At 39.2% G+C, this 21,957-nt stretch overlaps 1 protein-coding gene across 2 annotated transcripts in view; it reads right to left on the reverse strand.

Annotated features, from left to right (window-relative positions):
- Positions 1 to 3,746: 3,746 nt before the first annotated feature.
- The window catches only part of LOC136831354 (dnaJ homolog subfamily C member 25 homolog), a 102,201-nt gene continuing 83,990 nt past the window's right edge, over positions 3,747 to 21,957 (reverse strand). The window contains exon 6 of one of the 2 annotated variants that reach the window (XM_067091674.1): positions 3,747 to 9,631. In XM_067091674.1, coding sequence (XP_066947775.1) covers positions 9,443 to 9,631 — 189 coding nt within the window. In that variant the 3' untranslated portion in view covers positions 3,747 to 9,442. The remainder of the gene's footprint in view (positions 9,632 to 21,957) is intronic. The other variant, XM_067091675.1, reaches the window with a different exon arrangement.

Genomic DNA, 21,957 nt, shown 5'->3' on the forward strand with positions numbered 1-21,957 from the left:
AGTGTATATTACAATTAGTCATGTTACTGCAATTAATGTTAAGGCAGCATATGTCAGTGTAGGAATATGGATCAGAATTTTATGTATTTTAATGTGAAAGTAATTTGTTGACCCAAGCTCACTACTGTATCAGCTTTCATAGATCGACTGGCTATTGGATGTTTTTAACAGATTCTTTATATTTTTCGCTATAAAGCCAAGCACTTTTTTCAGACACAGGAACATGAGTTGTATTTTGACTTTAACTTTTGCATTTTATCTACAAAAATTCTAGTTGGAATTTGAGTGGATGATGTGTGAAAATATAGTTGTCAGATTCTGGTGATTAAGTGCTCGTTTTCTCTTCTGGATTTCTGAATAAAGTTATTTTCATTGTATTGGTAGTCTTCATTGCACTACTGACTGCTTTAATATTTATAAATGTACATTTTTCCAAACATTTGTTATTTTTTGTCACAATTCGACTCATATTTGCTTTAGGTGCAATGCAAGTAACAAATTTATTTGGTGATATTCTACTCTACCTTTCATCAGAGTTGTTCCGTAATAAGCAAAGTTGGTGATTACATTATGTGTGGTATGCTCACCGAGCCCAGAAAAATGCATTCATTTTAACTTTTTTTTTTGTATCCATATTGAGGGTTATGTCCAACCCTGGTAACTTCCTCTCTTTATTAAGTTGCAGAGTTTTATTTCCCTATGCTTTTATTGATGCTATATCTATCTGGTGGAGCAGCGGTAAGGTTCTCACCTACCAGCCGAGAGGACCAGGGTTCCAATCCCACCTCTGGCTGGTGGCTTGGGGATGGTGCCATTGCATAAACCCAGTGGCCCCCCCCCACAACCTAGTGGTCTGAAAACTCGAGAGGGTTGGTAAAAAAATGGGTACTGGCCCTCAGGCCGGGAGGTTAAACAGTGGGCTCAGCGACATGTTAGTCACGTGTCTTAGGCAACAGGACTTCTCCTGCACTGAATGTTGGCCTAAGAAACCGGAGTTCAGCACCACCACTATGAGCCTTGCGAGGCCCAGGACAACTTCAACCTCTAATATCTATTTAATTTCTTACATTGGTTGATGTGCTTGAGATTACAATAGCTTATTTCTTGACTTGGTGTAAAGTCTGAACTTTTCAATTCTCGTTTGAAGTTGGTGTCTGGTCTTCTCTTCATCAATTTTTGTTATTCTCTTCCCATTCATTTGTAGTTTTTCTTATGATATGGAACTGTATGTATGCCATTTCGGGTTTTGGGGATATTAAAAAATTCCATAATTTTTGGGGGTAATGTTTGACCCCCTCACCCCATTATCACACCTCATAACACAAGTCCAGACACCCCCAGAAAATTATGGAACATTAACTAGTAGCCCCCCGAATTAGTACGTTTCCTTTTTTTAATGCAATAATGTATGAAAGTGTAGCCTAATACCTAGAAATTATTACCTGTAGGTTTTTCTTAATACGTTTATGTTATGGTATTGAAGAATCACAGATAAATTTGAAATGAAAATGTTGTCATATTTATGCATACAGTAGAGAATGTCGGAATTCAGAAAAGGGATGAGTTTGTGATATTACTCTATGTCATGTAATACATATATATGGTATAAAATGTTGAAGTACAAACAAGGGTTGAGTTTGTGATATTTTTTAAACATATAATTATGCAAAAAAAAAAATTAAATACCATATTCTTAATATTACTAAAATAAAAGCCTATTGCACAACTTTACTCTCTCTCCTTTGTCCTTCTACATTTACATCTTTTCAAGAAAAACAAAGGAAAAAAATCTGAAAATGTTATGTAATGTAAGTTATGGCTGCACCCCCTCTTCCCCCCCACCTATCACACTCAACATTTCACCATAACCCTCTCTCTCCACCACTAAGGCGTTAGGTAATTTTTGAACGGCCCTTTCCATTCCATATCTCTTTTATCTGTTATGATAAACTTGTCCAATCAGCATTATTTTTTGCTTTTGCTGGTGAGTCACCTTTTATCATCAGTTCCATTACCATTGTTTCCATGTCTGTCTCTTTTTTATGGCCTCTTCAGCTTGTTGGAAATTCAGGCTTCACATTTATTTGTACAGTAATTAATATTTTGTAAGCTGGGTTAAATTGCTTTACTATTCCCCAGGCTACTTCTCCCAATGCTTTGGTTTGCTGCCTTTTGTCTTAACGTTTTTTGGATGGATCAATACATCCTCCTGACTTCAGTTGTCATTGTTTCTCTCTTATGTACATGCCTGTTCTATCTTGCATTTTTAGTTCAGTGTTCCATAGTATATACAGAACACGCACTCTATTTATCTGGCATGATGGTCTCAGCTACAGTTGATTCCTAATTGTGATCCATAATTCCATTTCATTGCACAGTTGCTAATCTGCAGTATGCACACTTGTAAGTACAGTATTGTATTTTTTGTTGTGCCCATATTTACTAGAATTTTTGCACTAAAGAGTTTTATATAGTTAAACTCCATGTTCTAGAGCAATCAAAATCTCATTCAAAAACAATACACATAGCCTAGCTAGAGCAACTTATTGAGGCTATGTTATGAATCAGTTCTAAGTAGTTACTCCTTCAGTCTAAGATATGAATCAGTAGTAGCTCTCTAGAAACTACATAAATACATCTCATACTCAATGCTCTAAGGGTCATCAGTATGTCAAGATTGGAATGAATCATAATATTCAATATTTAAAGCAAACACTGTGGCACTTTCAGCCAGATAATACTTAAGGTGTTAAAAGGAGGCAGTGGGCAGTTTGACAGCATCTCATTCTTCATCTATATCAAGAATGAGATGGAGTACAAGGACCCAATGTTGAAACAGTGAAAGCCTCACAGTTGTACTAGGAAGTAACAGAGAAATTGGACAGCAAGATAGAAGAAAGGAAGCAGGAATGGAAGTACTGCCAAATAAAAAGCTAAAAAGCGGGTGCGGTTAGGGGCCGTATGGATGTTACATACACCCATGTACTGTGATGCCTAAAATGCATTATATGAGGTGCAATGATAGCACTAATGTCCAAAGGTGCCACCAAGCTGGACGGCAAACCTCACCTTGCATCACATTTTAAGGTAATCCACACCACCATGTTAAACAAATGCACTTTGTTGTCAACGAAAGGTGCACCTGGCAGACAAAAAAGAGAAAATGAAGCACAGCATGTAAATTTTGAAATAGTAAGGCGGCAAAAGAGGAGGGGTAAAAAGTAAGAAGGCTTAGCTAACTTGTTTAGTTAGTCAGTTATAAATGATTTGTTTAACCAGACCTCTGAACTCTTTTAGGGTTCTTCTCGGGCTTGTTTAGAGCCACCACTTTTGATGGAGTTATGAGCTGGTTGCATGTGGTTTCTCTCTCTCCAATTCCTCAACTAACAGCAAGGAGTCTGAAGAATATAAAAGAATAGAACAGAATATGGGATCTTGGCCAAAGGCCAAGTGCTGGGACCTAGGAGGTCATTCAGAGACGTAACAGAAACTGACAGTTAAAAGGTCTCAAAGGTGTAACGGGAAGAAAACCTTGCAGCTGCACTATGAATCAACTGTTAGAAGAGGGTGAAAGGTAGGATGAAAAAAAGAGAATATGAATGGAGGTACAGTAAAGGAATGAAAGGGGTTGCAGCTAGGGGTCGAAGGGATGCTGCAAAGAACCTTAAGTAATGCCTGCAGTGCACTGACAGCACTTCCTCCCATCCCATGGGAACATTATATAAAGGGAAAAAGAATGAGAAAAATCTGTTGTGCTGCTCTATTGTCATATTTAATACAAGATAAATTTGGAACAAAATTAAAACTAGGTTTCACTGAAAGAAAGTTACATTTCTGTAGCACCAGATGAGATTCAATACCACTACAAGGAAAGACTATCATTAGGCAGCAAAAAAATCTTGAGATTAAAACAGTTTAGAATCTGAAACCTAGATATACTATAATTCATAAAACTGAAAACAAGGCAGTATATTAATCTTATAATTATTATTAAGTAATTTCACCACACCAAGCACAACTGTGCTCTAAAGGGATGGTTCAAAGGAGGTATAAATATCCTTAACAATGTAAATGCCAGTTTTCATTTCTTCAAAAAATTCTCTCTAAATGCTCATTTGCTTCTCTTCCATATCCAACATTTTAAAATTCTGAAAAACTGTTGCACCCTAAAATTCTAAAAATTCCTAATCTATGAGGGTCTCAGCACTATCATTGCTTTTCATTGACTTCAAAGCCAACAAAATGTATGAATTACATTATTAAACCATTTGTCATGTACATGAATTAGGCTTGTGATGCACAAGCCACTCACTAATTATCTAGATACTTATCAGGAACAGCCAGGAAAGGCTTTTTGATAAAAACAGCAAGAGATGAATAACAAAAATCTATATTATACATATAAAATAAAAGATTTTCTAATCAAAATAAATACTGTTCTCTAATCAAAGCCAGTGAAAAGTTATTTCCCCTATATACTGGAAATACTGTGGATTAGAGTTTAACCTGTAGCCACAACAAATACGTACCAGCAAACAGTACTGTACATTTAACAGCCTACAAAAGTTTCTGTATGAGAGAATAGTTATTTGCGCTTCCTTAATAACTGATAACAGACCCTCCAAATTCAAGTTTAACATAAAGTACATAAAACAGGACCACTGTAAAGTTTAAACACATCCCATAGAAATTATACAAGAACAATTGTAAACATCCTAAAATAAATATGCAAAATATGCCACAAAAAACCTGATACCAAAAGAAATGATAAAATCAGGAATATTACATACAAAATACTTCATGTACTTCAAGCTTCTCTTGCACAGGAATAAACCAGACACAAAAAAAGCAGGACATAAATATCTATTCAAGATGAAAATAAAGGATTAATATTTTTACACTATCATTATTAAGTAGTTTCACCAGACCAGTGAGTTAAATTAGCTCTCACAAGATTGACCCAAAAGGTTTGTTTATAATAATATAAAATATATTTTATTCAACAGATTACAGTTCCATAAAAAACAAAATTTCAACTGGATCAACTGAAAATGATGATTCCGACTCATTTCTGTGGGTGGGTTTGTTTCCCAATTTACACATTCATTGTTGACTCCAATCTGTATATCTGAATTAAATGTTCAATAGTGAGTGATGACTTTCAATCTGCATACAGTCATACAGACTACATTCATCAAATATTCATGGTCAAATGTATGTGACCAACTTAGAGCGGAGATAAGATTATTTCAGTGTGACTTTTTGGTAAGATAAATACAGCCCAACAGCATGTTTGATCAGTTCTAATTTATCAGATTTATTATTCCATAAAGTCTATCATTTACTAAGATGATGAAGATGACCCATAAATCAATTTCAAGATTGTGATTTTCCCAATATTTTTTGTTTCTTATGCATGTTCATTCACCCTCTCCTATGGTACAATTTAATGCAAAACCACCAGCAAATTCAGATGCTGTACACCAACTGTGAACACACTGCTTTCCATATCTCTGGCAAAAAAGAATTATTGTGCTTCAATGTCACAATGAAACTAAACTCATTTGAAATTTCCATATTTGACGGCATATACGATGCACCCCATTTCAGAAGGGCATACTCAGGAAAAGTTTTTAGTGTATTTAGGCATGCAACGTTCAAAGCAAGATAGCAGTACATTACAAAACCTCAGAAAGACTGTTAAACTGATAGTATCCATTTGGAAAAGTAAAAAAACTATAGTTGTATTTAAAATAATTTCAAGAAAAGCCATTATTTTACTTACTGTACCTGATTTCAGTACAGTATAGTGCATGTATTATCATCATATTATAAACCATGAACATTGCAATCATGTGCCATTTGCATTCAGGTAACATTTACATTCGCAAAATCATCAGCCGAGTACAGTACTTTCTAATGACATCATCACTGCCATGTGTTGCCAAATGAGAGCTGACTGAGTACTACTGACATCCTCACTGCCATTAGCTGCTAAATGAAACGGTTCAGAGTTACATCTTTTTGTAAGTCAGAAAAGCTGGTTAAAAAAATGCAACTTACCCTAATTTAAAAATAGAAGTGAATTTTAAATTAAAGGTGTGATTCTGCCAGATCTGGGTGTTGCTTTTGTGCCTAGTCAAAGTGTTTTGTTTTGTAGCCTGCAGTCTATCATTTCTTTAGCTGCAGCTGCAATCTACAGCTTAAATTCAGTGATAAACTGTCAGGCCTTCTCCACTACATGGAGGATAAATAAAAATTTATTTCATTTTTACTTACAGAAGTCACCACTGAGAATCAGCAACTTTCTAACAAGTCAAACAACTGTAATATAACTCTTAACAATACTAAATACATGTGATAGTTATGGTAATTAATATCAGCAAACAACTGTTTATTGCTTTGTTTGTTTATGTCAGTACTTGTTGTTTGCACTAGTGTTAGTTAGTTAGTTATAAATGATTTGTTTAACCAGACCTCTGAACTCTTTTAGGGTTCTTCTCGGGCTGTTGTGTATGAAAAAGTAAGTGGTTGTTAATTTCAAGGAATGGTAATGAACTATTGGACAAGCCACAAGTTTGGTAAACCTGGCTGAATGATTGGAAAATGATTCGCATTTAGCCCACCGAACGTTCGCTTCTAAGTGCAGTCATAACCATATATTTGCAGTCTCAGAACAGTCATAAAGCCAATCAGTCATAACTCACATAGGTTGTAAGTTGACAACTACCTATATAATAATAATGTTATTTAAGTAAATATTTACATTAGCCTACGGAAGACTTCACCTTCACATATGAAACCAAGAGATGATTTTTTTAGCCTTTTTATGGGAAAAAACATGTGTCTTATATGATATTAAATATGGTATATAAATGGTACTGGTAAACTTATTAGAAATGACTTCTTTTAAAATATACATACAAAGGATTGACTGATTGATTATGAAATTTAGGTCTTGAAGACCTTGAAGACCAAGTGCCAGAACCCATCAGGATTATTCAGCGCCACATACAAATGATTTGCTTATTGTTACTGGCTGATATTAAGACATACACCAAACAATCAACATTACATTCCATTCCCTATACACCACGGCTCACGTATGTTGGGCAGACATTAAATAATTGCATTGCAAGAGCTGCCAAGTGTTTTTTTCAAAATCAAGAATAATTCTTAGGCATGTTTAACACAAATTCCTACTGATTAAAAACTTATCTTATAAAACATGATATGTTATTGCATGTCAGTGTCAGTGACTGCAATCCACTGGAAGTTCATGACAAGCAAAATTAAGAAAATGTCAGTAAAGCAACTTATTGATGGAACCTCTTTACATAACTTACACCCAGTTCATACTGTACTGCTCCACAACAAAAAGGTTGCAGAAAAACTTGTTACTGGGTCAGACTGAAGCAGAAAACTTTATGTTTGAGCACTACAGTACATACTGTATCTCAAGACCATAAAAAAATTTAAGTACAACTGCAGGTTAAAACTTTACATCTTACACCATAGTCAGGAGGAAAGACAATATCATGGCACTTGCAATATAACATAAACAAACAGTACAGTACATGAGTACTTGGTTACTTAAGATTTCAATCTCAGAAACACCAAACATCTTCCCATCCCAGTCAATGTTAAAGCAATCAACAAATTATAGTAGTATTAAAGCCTGGTAGGCTACAGAAAAAATGGTGCTTAATCAAGTCAATGAAGCAACTGTGCAGTTTTGAAATGAAGATATGAATAAGTGTCTGGAAAAGCATATACTTTTTCTATAGTAACTTAAAACTTGAGGCATATACACAATATAATATCATTTTGCGCATGAATTAACTTACAGCAATATGTTGTGCAAAAATCACTGTCAAATAAATACAAAAAAATCGTTCACAGATACTTTGCTAATAACACCACAGAAAGTATACACTTAAAATGTAAAGGATCCTGAAAACAAGAAAAATATATACAGTACTTCTGGTCAAGAACATGATTTGATAAAAGTATAATCAACAAGGAAAACAAAATAATTTGCAAAGATAAGAAAAAAAAAAAAAAGAATCTTCAACAGATAAAACTGACTGTTCATGAAATGTGTAACCCAGCAAAACTCAAGTTGAGTTTACAAATTTGTCTTCTTCCATCACATAAAATATTTGGTTTTTATATTTCCAGTACAAAATCTATTTTCTATATTAAAAATCAATCATGGAGGGATAAGATTCAAAAGTAGCAATTCCTTCACCCTCAATAAACTAATGCAAAACAGCAACAGAAAATGTTCAAAATTACAAGCTGAGAACTTTGCTCGATTAACAAGTTAACATTTTAACTAAGCATTTGAAATGAGGTGAAATGCCCCTCCCCTGACTTTATATACAGTCTTCTCTATATACACAACGCTGCTGTTGTGCTTTCCTTAGTACAGTAATTCACTATGTAAAGGATGAACTACTGGTATCCAATGCACTTAACTTTCAAGAAAGTTAGTTGTACCACATCAGCAATAAGCAATGATGATATACTGTACATACCCTCTACTGTTAAGACTTGTAAAATACTGAGTACAAGGTGAAGTAAATTCAGGAGCAAAAATTTTCCATTTACCTGACAAACAGACTCTAGTGAATAAAGCCAAGATTTCAAATTTATCATAACGTGAGACATACAGAGGGAGGATTGCTACCCAAAAGTTGTCCTTTCAGCAAATCTGAAATTAGTTACAGTTACGCAGTTTATTCATTTTTCAAAGAATGCTTGAGACAGAGTTAAATCTCAGCAACAACTCTTCAGGGGTTTATAACTTTAAACCTTTATCATTTGAATAAGTGTCGATGACTTAGGCCCAAAAGAAAGAATGAACTTTACACAGCCTTATGATGTAAAGTAAATGTTGAATGTCATTACTTTATTTTACCCTTTACATATCTAGTTCATACATAATACACAAACATACATAAAAACTTATCCAGATACCAAGCTAGATAAAGGTATCTAGGGTATTATTAAAGTAAGAGACAATTAACTACTGAAGCTGTATCATTTTAGTTCACTAAAGCAGACTTCACAGACACTAATTGGCGTCCAAAAAGGAAATACATATCACTACCAGTCCCATAAATTGAAATGGTACAGACCTTGCTCATTACTTCATATACAAAAACTAATTAACCTTTCTAAAAATTAATGAAATATTTACTCATTCTGTGCATTAATGCAAGATCCTGCTTGCAAATTCTGAATATTCCCTGCTACATGGAAGGCATTTGAATAACCTACATGATAAAGAAAAAGAGTGCATAAAAGAAATGAGGGGGAGAAATCATACACCTACTAATGAAGGATGCAAATTTTACAAATAAATATCAAGAAAATATCACCAACCACACAAACCTACTATCTTAACATCATAACATTTACAGTGACCCCACAAGATTCAGGAGTCATCAAAATATATGCGTCCAGGACCATTGGCTTTTAACCACCGTCTATAAGACTTGTAACGACCTGATTCTGCTTTCCTCAACCTCATTTCTTCATCCCGTTCAGATTTCCATGCAGCATACTTGTCTTTTACCCATAATTCTAGCCTTAAATAATCCTCTTTGACTTCATCCTCCAGACTCTGCAAAATATTCACAGCCATAAATTTTCTGCTGCATAAGATAAACTACACAAACTTATTCTTACAAGAGGAGTCAGACAGGAACATCACCTGGTTATAGCACAGCAAACTACATTAACAATACTTTTCAGGGAATTTAAATCCAAACAGTACTAAACTTTAATATACACCATCACAATGATTTAAAAATTCATCAAAAGAAGTTACAAAATATGTAATGGAGTTACCTGATAATCCTGAAAAGTACATACAACAAAGGTTGCTTCCAAACTTAAAAATTCAAATATTCACAGTACTGCTACATGACTAACTAAGAGTGATATCATGACATCACCATTAGTCAGTTATTTTACACTAATGCAAATCACAGGGTTTGATGTCTGAAACACTAAAATTTATTTAAAGCTCAGTGTTTCTATACAAATACAGTGCAAAGTTTACATAACACTGAATAACAAATAATGAGGGAAGTGTACCATCTCTAACAAGTTCATGACACACCACTTCATTAGCAAGGATGCTTCTACAGCAATGCTGTGGTTCAAACATAATGACTGAAGTTATGGGTTTCTATACTTACTAACAAAATAGAGACAGCAATCCCACACCTATGGAAAAATTGGCAATTAACTCAACAGAAGGACTATGTAGCTAATGAAAAACACTAATTGCAATAGACAGACTACTGACTAGGCCAGGCTCAGAGCTTGGTTGACTATTTTAATAGGTTGAAAGATTCCTGTAACCTCATAAATGAAACTTCTTTGCCGATTACTTACAATGGTAAAACTGGGAAGCCAATGATGAGAGACAAACCTAATACTCTGATGTTCATCACATGTATAAAAGGAGTGGGAAACAAATGGACAAGTACCTCTTATGTTCACAGTAAGTCACAGGTCACAAAAGCATCATCATCAACATTTTTGCATAAAATGTTTATTTTTTATGTTTAGACATAATGAGTGTTTTCCACTGTCCTCTGTATAGTGCACTTTCTTCCTGTGTCATGAGAAACTGTCTCACTGATATCATATTTAATAGTTCTGGAGACCTCTGTTTTCCACTGAAAGAATTTATGGTTTAGGTACTACAATTATGATGTTAGAAGTGGTCTTTGAATAGACATTCCATTGTAAATAATTATAGTTGAAATAATTCTGATGCAATCAGTTGCCTCTGAATAAGGATTCCACTGGAAAAATTTTAGCTAATTACAACTTAAGTAGTTGCCTCTGTATAAGGATTCCATTATAAATAACTGTATGATACAGATGGAAATTTAAATTGGTTGTAACTCCTGTTGAAGGGTAAGGAAATTTCTTCCTGCAACTGGATTAGCACCATTTCAAATCTATGTACTGCATCTGATTGAAATGATAAGTATAATTTACCTTCCATAAATATAGTGCCACCAGAGCTGGGTTGTGATGTGGAGGCAGTGTTTGTTAGGGAAATCTTTGACATATCTCATTACATTTAGGCCATGCTTCTCCAACAGTCACTTATAACCTTAAGTTGTAAAACATTCTAGGCTGTCTACCTTTTCCAGTTTGGTAAATGATGCAATGCATTTGGCCCCACAGACAATGGGAGCTCAAGCTAGTAAGCCACTGACTAAGCAGTGGCACTTCTTCAAAGAACCAGCAGGAACCATATTGGCACTTACAAATCATTGTTATTAGAAAGCACAGTTCTATCTAGATGCCAAAACATTTCAAGCACATCAGATTGCAGGTAATTTCTTTAAATACGGTGAGAGCAAGTGCATAACTTGTGAGTTCAAGAACTGATGATGTTTCAAATATACTTTTGGTTCAGTTACAAAGTTTCAATGAACAGTCAAGTTAAAATGCTGAATATTTACAAAAATGACATTTCAATAATAAAATTAAGTTTCATATATACAGTACTTACCAAATAATTACATAGCTAATGTTTCTAACTTGCGCGGCAATTTAAAAAAAAATTTGCGGTAGTGCTTTTGTGTAGGTGACAGACACCCCCAACCTATCTGGGAACACGGGAAACAAGCTGGCTGGTAAGCTCACTTTGTTTGTGTCCTTATGTCCCCAAGAGGGGAGAAGGGCGGATTCTGAGTCTGTAATTACTTGGTAAGTATGTCTAATACTTAAATTTTATTATGAAAATGTCATTTTCATATAAGTAATTACATAGCTGAATCCCATATTGAATGGAGGTGGGACATGGACACATTCTACTCCAAAACATTAAAGCATGGTAACAACTTTGAAATAGAAAAATTTGCCAGCATTGAATGCAATGCTTCTTGTTTCCTTACCTGGTAAGAGAGCTACTGCAGTTGAATACTGCCTCTGGTTGGTGCTCATCTTAACCTGTAGTGGCATGGCTGTTGACGTGTGGGTCACCTCTACTAAAGTGGGAACTTAGCAGTGGAAGATATGCCTGATGGCTAGCAAAGCATACAAAAGGTGCCCTAGCCCCAGGTGCAGTAACAAAATTAAAACCAGACAACGCTGTCACCTACTCTGAAAACACTAAAAAACACCACCACTTATCCACTAAGACCGATACATTGTACCCCCAGGCTCCCCTAAACTTGAAAACCCTACTCCAAGGCGAAAGGACTTCCTATAATTCCTCACCTAATACCATGCCAGCCACTGTACTGCAATCATCAAACACTGTTTCCACTTCCTTTAAATAGTGAGAGGCGAAAATAGACCTGCACTTCCAGTATGAAGACTGAATAATGCAAGTCAAGGAAATATATGTCTGAAAGCCAAAGAGGTCGACACTGCTCTGATATCATGAGCTCTCACTTTAAAAATTGATAAAATGTCTTCCTGGATCTGGGAATGTTCCTCTGAAAGCAAATCTCTCAGGAAGGACAACAAAGCATTCTTTGACAGTGGATGAGAAGGGTTCTTAACCAAACAGCGAAGGTTACTAGAAGGACCCCTGATCTTTTCTGTTCTCTTCAGATAGTATCTAAGAGCTCTGACTGGACAAAGTTCTCTATCTTCTTCCTTATGGCTCAGAATATCCATTAAATTCTTAATAGTAAATGAATGAGGCCAGGGCTTGGACAGATCCTTGTTCTTGGCCAAAAAGCCTAGGGTGAAGGAGCAAACTGCATCTCCTTGGGAAAAACAAACCCTTTTATCAATGGCTTGAATTTCACTAATAAGTTTAGCTGTAGCTGAAGCAAAGAGGAAGAGTGTTTTGCGTGTGAGATTCCTAAGGGAAGCAGAACGAAGGGGGTTCAAAAGCTGGACTGGTCAGCCATTTCAGGACCACATCCAGATTTCAGGAGCCCAAATTGTCCTTCTTCTGTTTTGTCGTATCAAAGGACTTTAGCAGGTTGTTAATATCTTAGTTCGACGAAAGATCTCTATGTTTAAATACTGAGCTCAACATAGCCCAGTACCCTTTAATGGTGGAGGAAGACAAATTTCTCGAGTTCCTCAGGTACATGAGGAAATCTGCAATCTGTGTCACAGAGGTCTCAGAAAATGAGACATTGTGGTTGTGGCACCACCGACAGAAGACTGACCACTTGGCCTGGAGGATGAGGTTAGAAGATTTTTGCCTGCATTGTGTAATGGCCTCTGCAGCTCCCCTTGAAAAACCTTTCACTCTGACAAGCATGCAGACAGTCTGAAGCCTGTCAGAGAAAGACCGGACAATCCTTGGTGTTGTCTTCTGAAGTGCGGTTGTCTGAGTAAAGATGGTTTTTGGGGAAGGAGTCTTGGATAATCTACCAATAGAAGCAGGAGGTCTGGGAACCACTCCCTTAGGGACCAAAACAGGGCTATGAGGGTCATAGTTGTGTTGTGGTGTGTCTGAAACTTGTTTACCACCTCCCTGATCATGCTGAAGGGTGGGAAGGCATTAAGTCCAGGTAGGACCAATCTTGCAGCATGGCATCTGTTGCCCATGCAAGAGGATCTGGGGGATACAGGGTCCACTCAGTGGGAAGGACCTCATTCCAATGTCTCAGCTCGTCCGCCAACACATTTAACTTCCCCTGGATAAATTGGGTGACCAGGATCACTCAGTTTTGTTCTGCCCACAGGAGTAGCTCTCTTGCTGCCTGGCAGAAAGAAAAGGAATGGGTGCCACCTTGTTTGCAGATATATGCTAAGGCTGTGGTATTATCCGCATGCACTACTACTGTCTTGTTGAGGACCATGGACAAAAAAACTCTGAAGGCCTAGTTGAACTGCTTTCAGTTCTCTCACATTTATAAGTAGGTTTTGCTGATCTGGGGTCCATGTACCAGATACTTCCTGATTCCCCAATAGGGCTCTCCAGCCTATGTCCGAGGCGTTGGAATGAATGTCTAGGTTGGGGCTCAGAGGTTGAAGGGACTTCCCTTGTGACAGTCTTTCTTCTGACAGCCACCACCTCTTCCCTTGTGACAGTCTTTCTTCTGACAGCCACCACCTCAGGTCCAATTTGATCTCCGGGATGATCAGTAACACGTAAGTGTCCAGCTGTGTTTTCCTGTCCCAGTTGGCCTTCAAATAGAACTGGAGAACTCTCATATGAAATCTGCCTGGTCTGACAAACATCTCTATGGATGCCAGAGTCTCCAGTAGGCTCATCCACTGTTGAGTCGAGCAAGACAAAGGGGCTAGAAAACTCTGGCCTGTCTGAAGGCAGCTGGAAATTCTCTTGGGAGATGGAAAAGCCCAAATAATCCAAGAATTCAGTCATCCCCAACAGAGGATTTCTTGCGATGGGGTCAACTGGGACTTTTGAAGGTTTATAATATGTTACGTACAGTTTATATGCATCCATGTACATTTACTTTATTATTGTCTAACAGGAGAATTATGTTTACATTATCATTTATCCCTCATAACCATTACTATATACTTATTGTAAGACCACTAGATTGATTATGCATTGTGGCAACATAGTTGTTGTTTCCCGCCATGTGCGATGTATAACCAGTTCCAGTTAAGTGGTCGCTGAAGTGACAAGCATGACACTTCCTTCCGCTTTCACGTTATTGTCCGTCTTTAATATATGGGAGTATACAGAACCTCTGACTTTAATTCATCGCTCTTCATTCCATTGCCTACATGGATGTATGTGGCACAGTTACATGCCACAGATGGATGGTGCAGTGAGTACATATCTCCCTTGACAGAGATTTCACCAAGGCCTGAGTTTTGAAATCCATGAAGGGGACTGCCATTGAGCATTGTTTACTTCTCATCTCATACATCGGATCTCTTACAGCGATGAAGGATATCAATGACAGTGTCACCAGTGCATTGCAGTGTCTCCAAGAGTGATACAGTGTTTGTGTAGTGATGTGTTAGTATCAATGTATTATAGTGCAGTGTGGTATTGTGAGAACTCGCCAGTATCTCGGCAGAATATTTGAATTCTGGCGCGATTTTCGCTGCCCCGTCACATGTCCTTCCCTTCTGATGCATAGAAAGTGACTGGGGCCAAGAGGCGCCCTCCTCCCCACCACTTGCTCTCCAACCAACCAATTGTCTCACCCACCTGCCCGCTCTATTCCATAAGCTCACTGTAATTAAGATTTTATTTGTCAACTAATCCTGGTATTCCTTCATTTGCATACAGCGAATTGGACATTTTACAGATTCCAAGCTCTCTTATGTACCTATTGGACATTTTACAGATTCCAAGCTCTCTTATGTACCCAACTCAACATGGCTCAGCAAGAGGAACAACTAATTGAGTTGATTGATCAGACAGAGGATCAGACAGTGGATCTGGTAGAGGATCAGGCAGAAGGTATGATACCAGATCAGATGACAAATCAATGCATCCCCGCCCGCCCCAGCTGCTGACAGTTCAAGCCCCCGCCCTCCTTCCTTGACTCCCAATACGCCAGGAGGCTGCGATAATGACATATTGCATCTCATACATTTTCTTCAGACTTCCAGCTTGCAAGAGCAAGATTGACCGAGACAAGAGGAACAGACCTTCAGACAACAAATGGAGTAATCACGACAGGAAGACAACCAGCAATTCATGGCCCGATTCACACTGCTGTCAGGACCTTGCAGCATCGCAACCCCAGCAACCTGACACCACATCCACACCTTCTGTCACACCTGTTCCCCCAACCTCTGGCGTTACAGTGCATACACCTACAGTTTCTGGCAAGCCAACGGTCCACCCCCACCTCTCCTGCAACAAGATGCAACGTATCAAACATTTTGCCAATGGAGGCTTCGTTCTGAGGACTATGCAGCCTTAGTTGGACTTGGTAGATTGCATCAAACCTCCCAGCTGATCCATGTGAGGACATGCATTTTCCTGGACATTCAATGTCTGCTTACACATCCCTCCCAACACATCACTATCCCTCACAGAGGTGTTGGATGCACTGCAGAAGGACTTTCGTAGCCTCAGAAATGAAGCTTTACGATGTAGGGAATTGTTGTCCAGCAAACAGGCTGTAGGAGAATCATTTGCAGACTGCACTGAACCACCCGTATTCGCGGGGGATGCATACGCACCCACCCCCCCGCGAATAGTTAAAATCCGTGAATACTTAAAACCCCTCTAAAAACACTTAGAACTGCCCATTTTGATAGTTTAAACACAAGAAAAGCCCTGTAAAAATGCTTATACCTGAGTATTTTAATAGTTTTATCACAAAATGTGCATTTATTCATGAAAATTATAAGACAATACAGTAATTAGTGAATATTTCTCAGTGAAAAATACCGCGAATGGGCGAATTTTCCGCAAATAATGGGTAGATATGTTCCACAAAGAAACCCACGAATGCGTGAGTCAGCGAATCCTGAGAACGCGAATACAGGGGGTTTACTGTACTACACATGCCTCAGAGATCTAGCTGATGAAGTGGACTTATGCACTGGCAAACCCGCTTCCTGCGCTGAATGGCAACTGCAGATGATAATTTTGATGGGTGTGAAGGAAGAGGAGTTAATACAATGCCTCATCCCCCTCCAACCTTCATCCACCCTCACAGAGTTTGTGACATGCTGTCGCTCCTATGAATCCACATGTGTGACTGCATTGGCCATTGCATCTTCCCCTACCTAGGTCAGTGCAGTATCTTCATACAAGACAAACCAGCACCTACAGAAGAAGACTTCTTATCAATATCCTGATCAGCGTTCTCACCAGTCTCCTAACAGTGACCCTTGTCAATACTGCTCTCATAGGCACGACTCCAGACAATGCCCAGCCAAGGGTGCCACCTGCAGTAACTGTGGACAGACAAGTCATTTCCCTGCTAAGGAAGTTCAGTGCAACATCTATCAGAAACAGGGACATTTTGAGAAGACGTGCAGGTCTACCATGACGAATCAGACCGGGCATGCAGCCTCACCTTCAAGCCCTAGTGGAAATTGCCCCTCACCACCTACTAAGTCGAAAACCAGCTGCCGTCTCGTGGGTGCCAACTCAGATAACGGAGTTCCCCACACCAGTCACTGTCTCCCTGTCCTTTGGCGATATCTCATCACATCTCCAGCTAATTCCCAATACAGAAGCAGACATCACAGTGATTGGCACCACACACTTGGATCCACTTCACATACATCGGACAAGACTTTCACCTCCACCCATGACAGATGTCTTGACAGCAGATGGATCCCCCATGACACCAGCTGTGGGATGCTTCCAGGCGACACTTTGCCCCAGCAACAAGTCATGCTTTGCAACCATACATGTCCACGAAGATATCCAGATTGCCCTCCTCTCCCTTGGACATTGCAGAGTCCTCGCCATAGTGTCACCAGACTTCCTGAAGCCCATTCTCAAGGTTACGCATGTTAACAGATGTGCCCAGTTTCCTGCCTCCTCCATGACGTCACCCACAGCTGCTAAGGACTATTTTCTCCGCCATTTCAGCGACGTCCTACATATCCAAGAAGGATCTGCAGATTCAGCCACTAAGGAAACTGACAGGTTCCCCAATGCAGATCCACCTGAACCCTGGTGCTATACTGTTCGCTATACAGTAATACCCTGAACTTGAGCGATTCGAGTTGCGTGAATTCACACACGCGAACTTTTCATTGGAACTTAACTAGTTGTCATACACGAGTTTTTCATAGACACGCGAACATTTGCGAATACTGAGAAACCCTGCAAAAGTGTTTATGTTTAATTTTCATGTAATTTATAAGTTTTCAAGCTTTCATGTGTAAATTAAATAACATTAAATAATAAAAGTAATAATTTTCTCTCTATCTCTTTATCTTTTACTGAAATGATAAATAAAGAATTTTTCGACTGCACGCTGTTTTATGGCACATGTATATATTTATTTGTTTTAGGTCCCATTGATAAATAAACGTAAAAATTTTTACCTAATAATAAGTACTAATTTTCAAATAATAATAATAATAAAAATAATAAAACTGTAATTATACAATTCGTATGTGACATGTATTTTAAACAAACAAATATCTTTCCCTCATCTTTTGTTCGAAGCTCGATGGTAAAGCTGTCAGACATGTCAATTCAACATGACAAGAAGGGAGAGTGTTGCTGATTAGCAGGCCAAAGGTTTTCTTACATAACCTCTCTCTCTCTCTCTCTCTCTCTGTAATAATTCATAAAAAATTTCACTCACTTAAGTTAAGACAACTGTTCTCTCTCTCTCTCTCTCTCTCTCTCTCTCTCTCTCTCTCTCTCTCTCTCTCTCTCTCTCTCTCTCTCTCTCTCTCGTTTGTAGTTAGCGCAACCCACGTATTACTGTTTCTCTGTATGTCTTTCACTGTACAGTAGATAACTTTAAATTGATCTAATTTTACCTGTACCATCTACAAACTGTACATGCGCCATTTTAAAACACAGAGACACAGAGCATTTCCGAACATAGAGAAAGAGACAGAATAAAGAAGCTTTTAAAAACAAGGTTAAGACGACTTCTAAAAATAGGTTGGCGGAGTGGGGAGTGAGAAATAGTACACTAATCTTCACACACTCCTATACTTTTACGTCAACCATTTATTTCTTTTTTTAAGGGTAATGTATTAGGCTAACTTTTAAATGAAATTACAGTAATTTTAATTTCATTTAAAGTTAGTTTAATACTGAATTTCCTTCTTTTGATATCTAACATAAGAATAACTTCTCTCTCTCTCTCATGTTATTCTCTCTGTCTCCTCAATAATTCATAAATAATTTATTTCAAGTAAGGACAATCTCTCTCCCTCTCTCTCTCACTCGTGTTATTCTTTCTTCTGTAATAACTGAAAAATCTCTTTCTCTCTCTCTCTAAACATCTCTCTCTCTCTCTCTCTCTCTCTCTCTCTCTCTCTCTCTCTCTCTCTCTCTCTCTCTCTCTCTCTCTCTCTCTCTCTCTCTCTCTCTCATAGTTAGCGCTCACACATTTTTACAATTTATTATTTCTCTGTGCATCTTTACCTGTCAGTAGAGTTTAAACTGATCTAATTTTCCCTGTACTGTCTACGAAGTGTAAATACGCTAGTGTGGAAAATACGTTCTGAAACATACAGACATAATAACTATGAGTTGTATTAGTCCATATAAAAAACACTGTTTGTTCATGAAAAAGCATTTCAGAACAAAGAGAAAGAGACATAGAATAAAGAAGTTATTAAAAAGAGGTTGAGAAGACTTCTAAAAATAGATCGGTCAGAAGGGGAGCAAGACAGAAATTCTCTTCCAACTCTATTTTTTTTGTCAACCATTTATTTCTTTTTTTAAGGGTAATGTATCAAGCTAACTTTTAAATGAAATGACAGTAACTTTAATTTCATTTAGAAGTTAGCTTAATAATTTGGGAGCATGATTACTGTCATATTTGGTGTTTAAACTTTAGAAACAAGCATTTATTAGCATTTTTAGAGACCATGCCAGACTTACACGAAAATTCACCTTGTGTGAGGGGTTCTGGAGCCTAACCTCGTTTAAATTCGGGGTATGACTGTACACATGACCAGGCCCATTCCGTCCCCCTCAGGGATCAAGTGAAAGAAGAACTTGACTCCTTATTGCAACAAGAAATCATCTCACCAGTCAGCGACGAACACCTCCGAATGGTGCCATCCCACGGTCCTGGTACCCAAGGACAAAGGCGTCCACATCACTGTGGATCACACCCACCTAAATTCTCAGGTTACTAACCCTACACACACATTGTCCACGCACCATGATACTGTCCGCAACATCTCTCCTACTACAAAGTTCTTCATCGCAGCGGACACCCTGCATGGTTACTGGCAGATGGAGTCAGAGGAAGAGGACTGCCACTTGACCACGTTTATAACTCCATATGGAAGATTCCAGCTTTGCTGTGGCCCGATGGGATTTTGGGTGACAGGTGACGCGTACTGCCTCCGTGGGGATGTGGCCCTAAAAGGTATCCCCAACTGTGTGAAAGCCGTAGATGACATCCTCCAGTCTGAATCACCCTCAACAAGAAGAAATTCACCTTAGCAGCACCTAAAGTTAACTTCTGCGGTTATGTCCTATCATCCGATGGCATTACTTCAGACCCTGACAAGGTATCCGCTACACGTGACTTCCCTACGCCGTCCATCATGGACCTCAGGTCATTTATGGGTCTCGTCAATCAACTCGACGACTTCACTCCAAACATCGCAACAGCAGCACAACCACTATGCCCACTTATGAGCCCCAAATGCTCATTCATTTGGGGCCCTGACCATGAGCAAGCATTTAGGAAGGTCAAGGCAGCACTGACTTCACCACCTGTCCTGGCACCCTTCAACGCAGCCTCACCCGTGGTTTCAGACAGACATCTCATACCTCTACGGCTTCGGCAATGCCCTACTTCAAGACAACAGCCGCGGTCAGAAGCATCTCGTTCAGTGTGGATCTCATTTTCTGACAGACACGGAAACTCGCTAAGCCACTAAATAACTAGAGCTGCTCGCAGTCACTTGGGCTATGGCTAAGTGCTGCCTATAATTGTCTGGACTTCAGCATTTCACTTTAATGACTGATCATCACCCCCAACGAGTCCGATTCTCAACCACTGCACCTCGGACACCATTGAGAATCCACACCTATGATGCCTCAAGGTGAAAGTGGCCCCCTACATCTTCACCGCAGTCTGGCACGCGGGGAAACAGCTCTGCATACCAGACATCCAGTCTCCCTTCCCAACCAGTCACCCCATACCTGAAGGTGAGGAAGACTGCACCACCTCGACTGCACGCCAGGTGCATTGTCGCCAGCAACACCACTTCCACCGACGACCAGGCAATAGGATCCAACGTCAAAGAAGATAGGACTACGTGAAACCCGTACCGTTGCATCTCAAGATCAAGACTACAATCGTCTTGTCCACTACTTCTCCAACAGCTTTCCCACCAACTGTTATGACCTCCATGCCTCCACCCTCCTGTACTGGAAGCTGCGGGATAGCCTTTATGCAGATGGAAAGTTAGTGCTATACAGGCCCCAGATCATCATCCCTGCAGCCCTCCGTAGATGCATCTTGGCTCGCCTCCACGACAGCCACCTAGGGATCGAAGCTACTGGATGTTGTGCAAGACAGAGTGTTTTGGCCTGGCATCAACGCTGATATAAAGAATACGGTAGACAGTTGCGATGCCTGCCATCAGCTTCTCCTCAGCCAGCAACAAGAACCTTACATGTATGATAACCACCCATTCTGGTCCTTCGAAAGTGTGTCAGCTGACTTCTTCCATGTAGCAGGCAAATCCTTGCTTGTTATCGCCGATAGACTTTCAGGCTGGCCTGTGGTTGTCCCCTGTGGACATGACACAAGAATGTTCTGTGTCTTCTTCCGCGAGGTTGGCGTCCCATTCAGCTTACAGACTGATGGAGGACCCCCATTTTCCAGCCAAGAATTCATGCAATTCGCTGGCCGCTGAGGCATTCATCACATCATCACTTGTCCACACTACCCTCAGTCCAATGGACACACAGAAGCTGCAGTAAAAGCTGTCAAACACATGATCATCAAGACACCCCACCCGGGAAAATAGATTATGAAGCCTTTGATAGAGGACTGCTGGAGCTTCGGAACACCCTGAACCCTGCTGGACACTCCCCGGTGCAGATTCTCTATGGTCACCTTCTCCGTAACTGTTTTGGCCACCCTCCTGGTCATTCACGGATTACTGGCAAACTAAGACCGAGGATTACAGCCGTCATACTGCTGCCCACACTGACTAGGTCACAAGCCTCTACAACTCACATGCCCACCCTCTAACCAAGTTCACCATCGGCCAGTGAGTCAGGATACAAGACGCCACGCTGCTGCGATGGGACAAGGTCAGTATCGTGATGGGCCGCGGCAGGTCAAGACAGTACGAAGTACGCCTTCCTAGTGGCCGCATACGGTTCCG

This window comes from Macrobrachium rosenbergii, chromosome 48 (assembly GCF_040412425.1).
Source record: "Macrobrachium rosenbergii isolate ZJJX-2024 chromosome 48, ASM4041242v1, whole genome shotgun sequence".
Lineage (NCBI taxonomy): Eukaryota > Metazoa > Arthropoda > Malacostraca > Decapoda > Palaemonidae > Macrobrachium > Macrobrachium rosenbergii.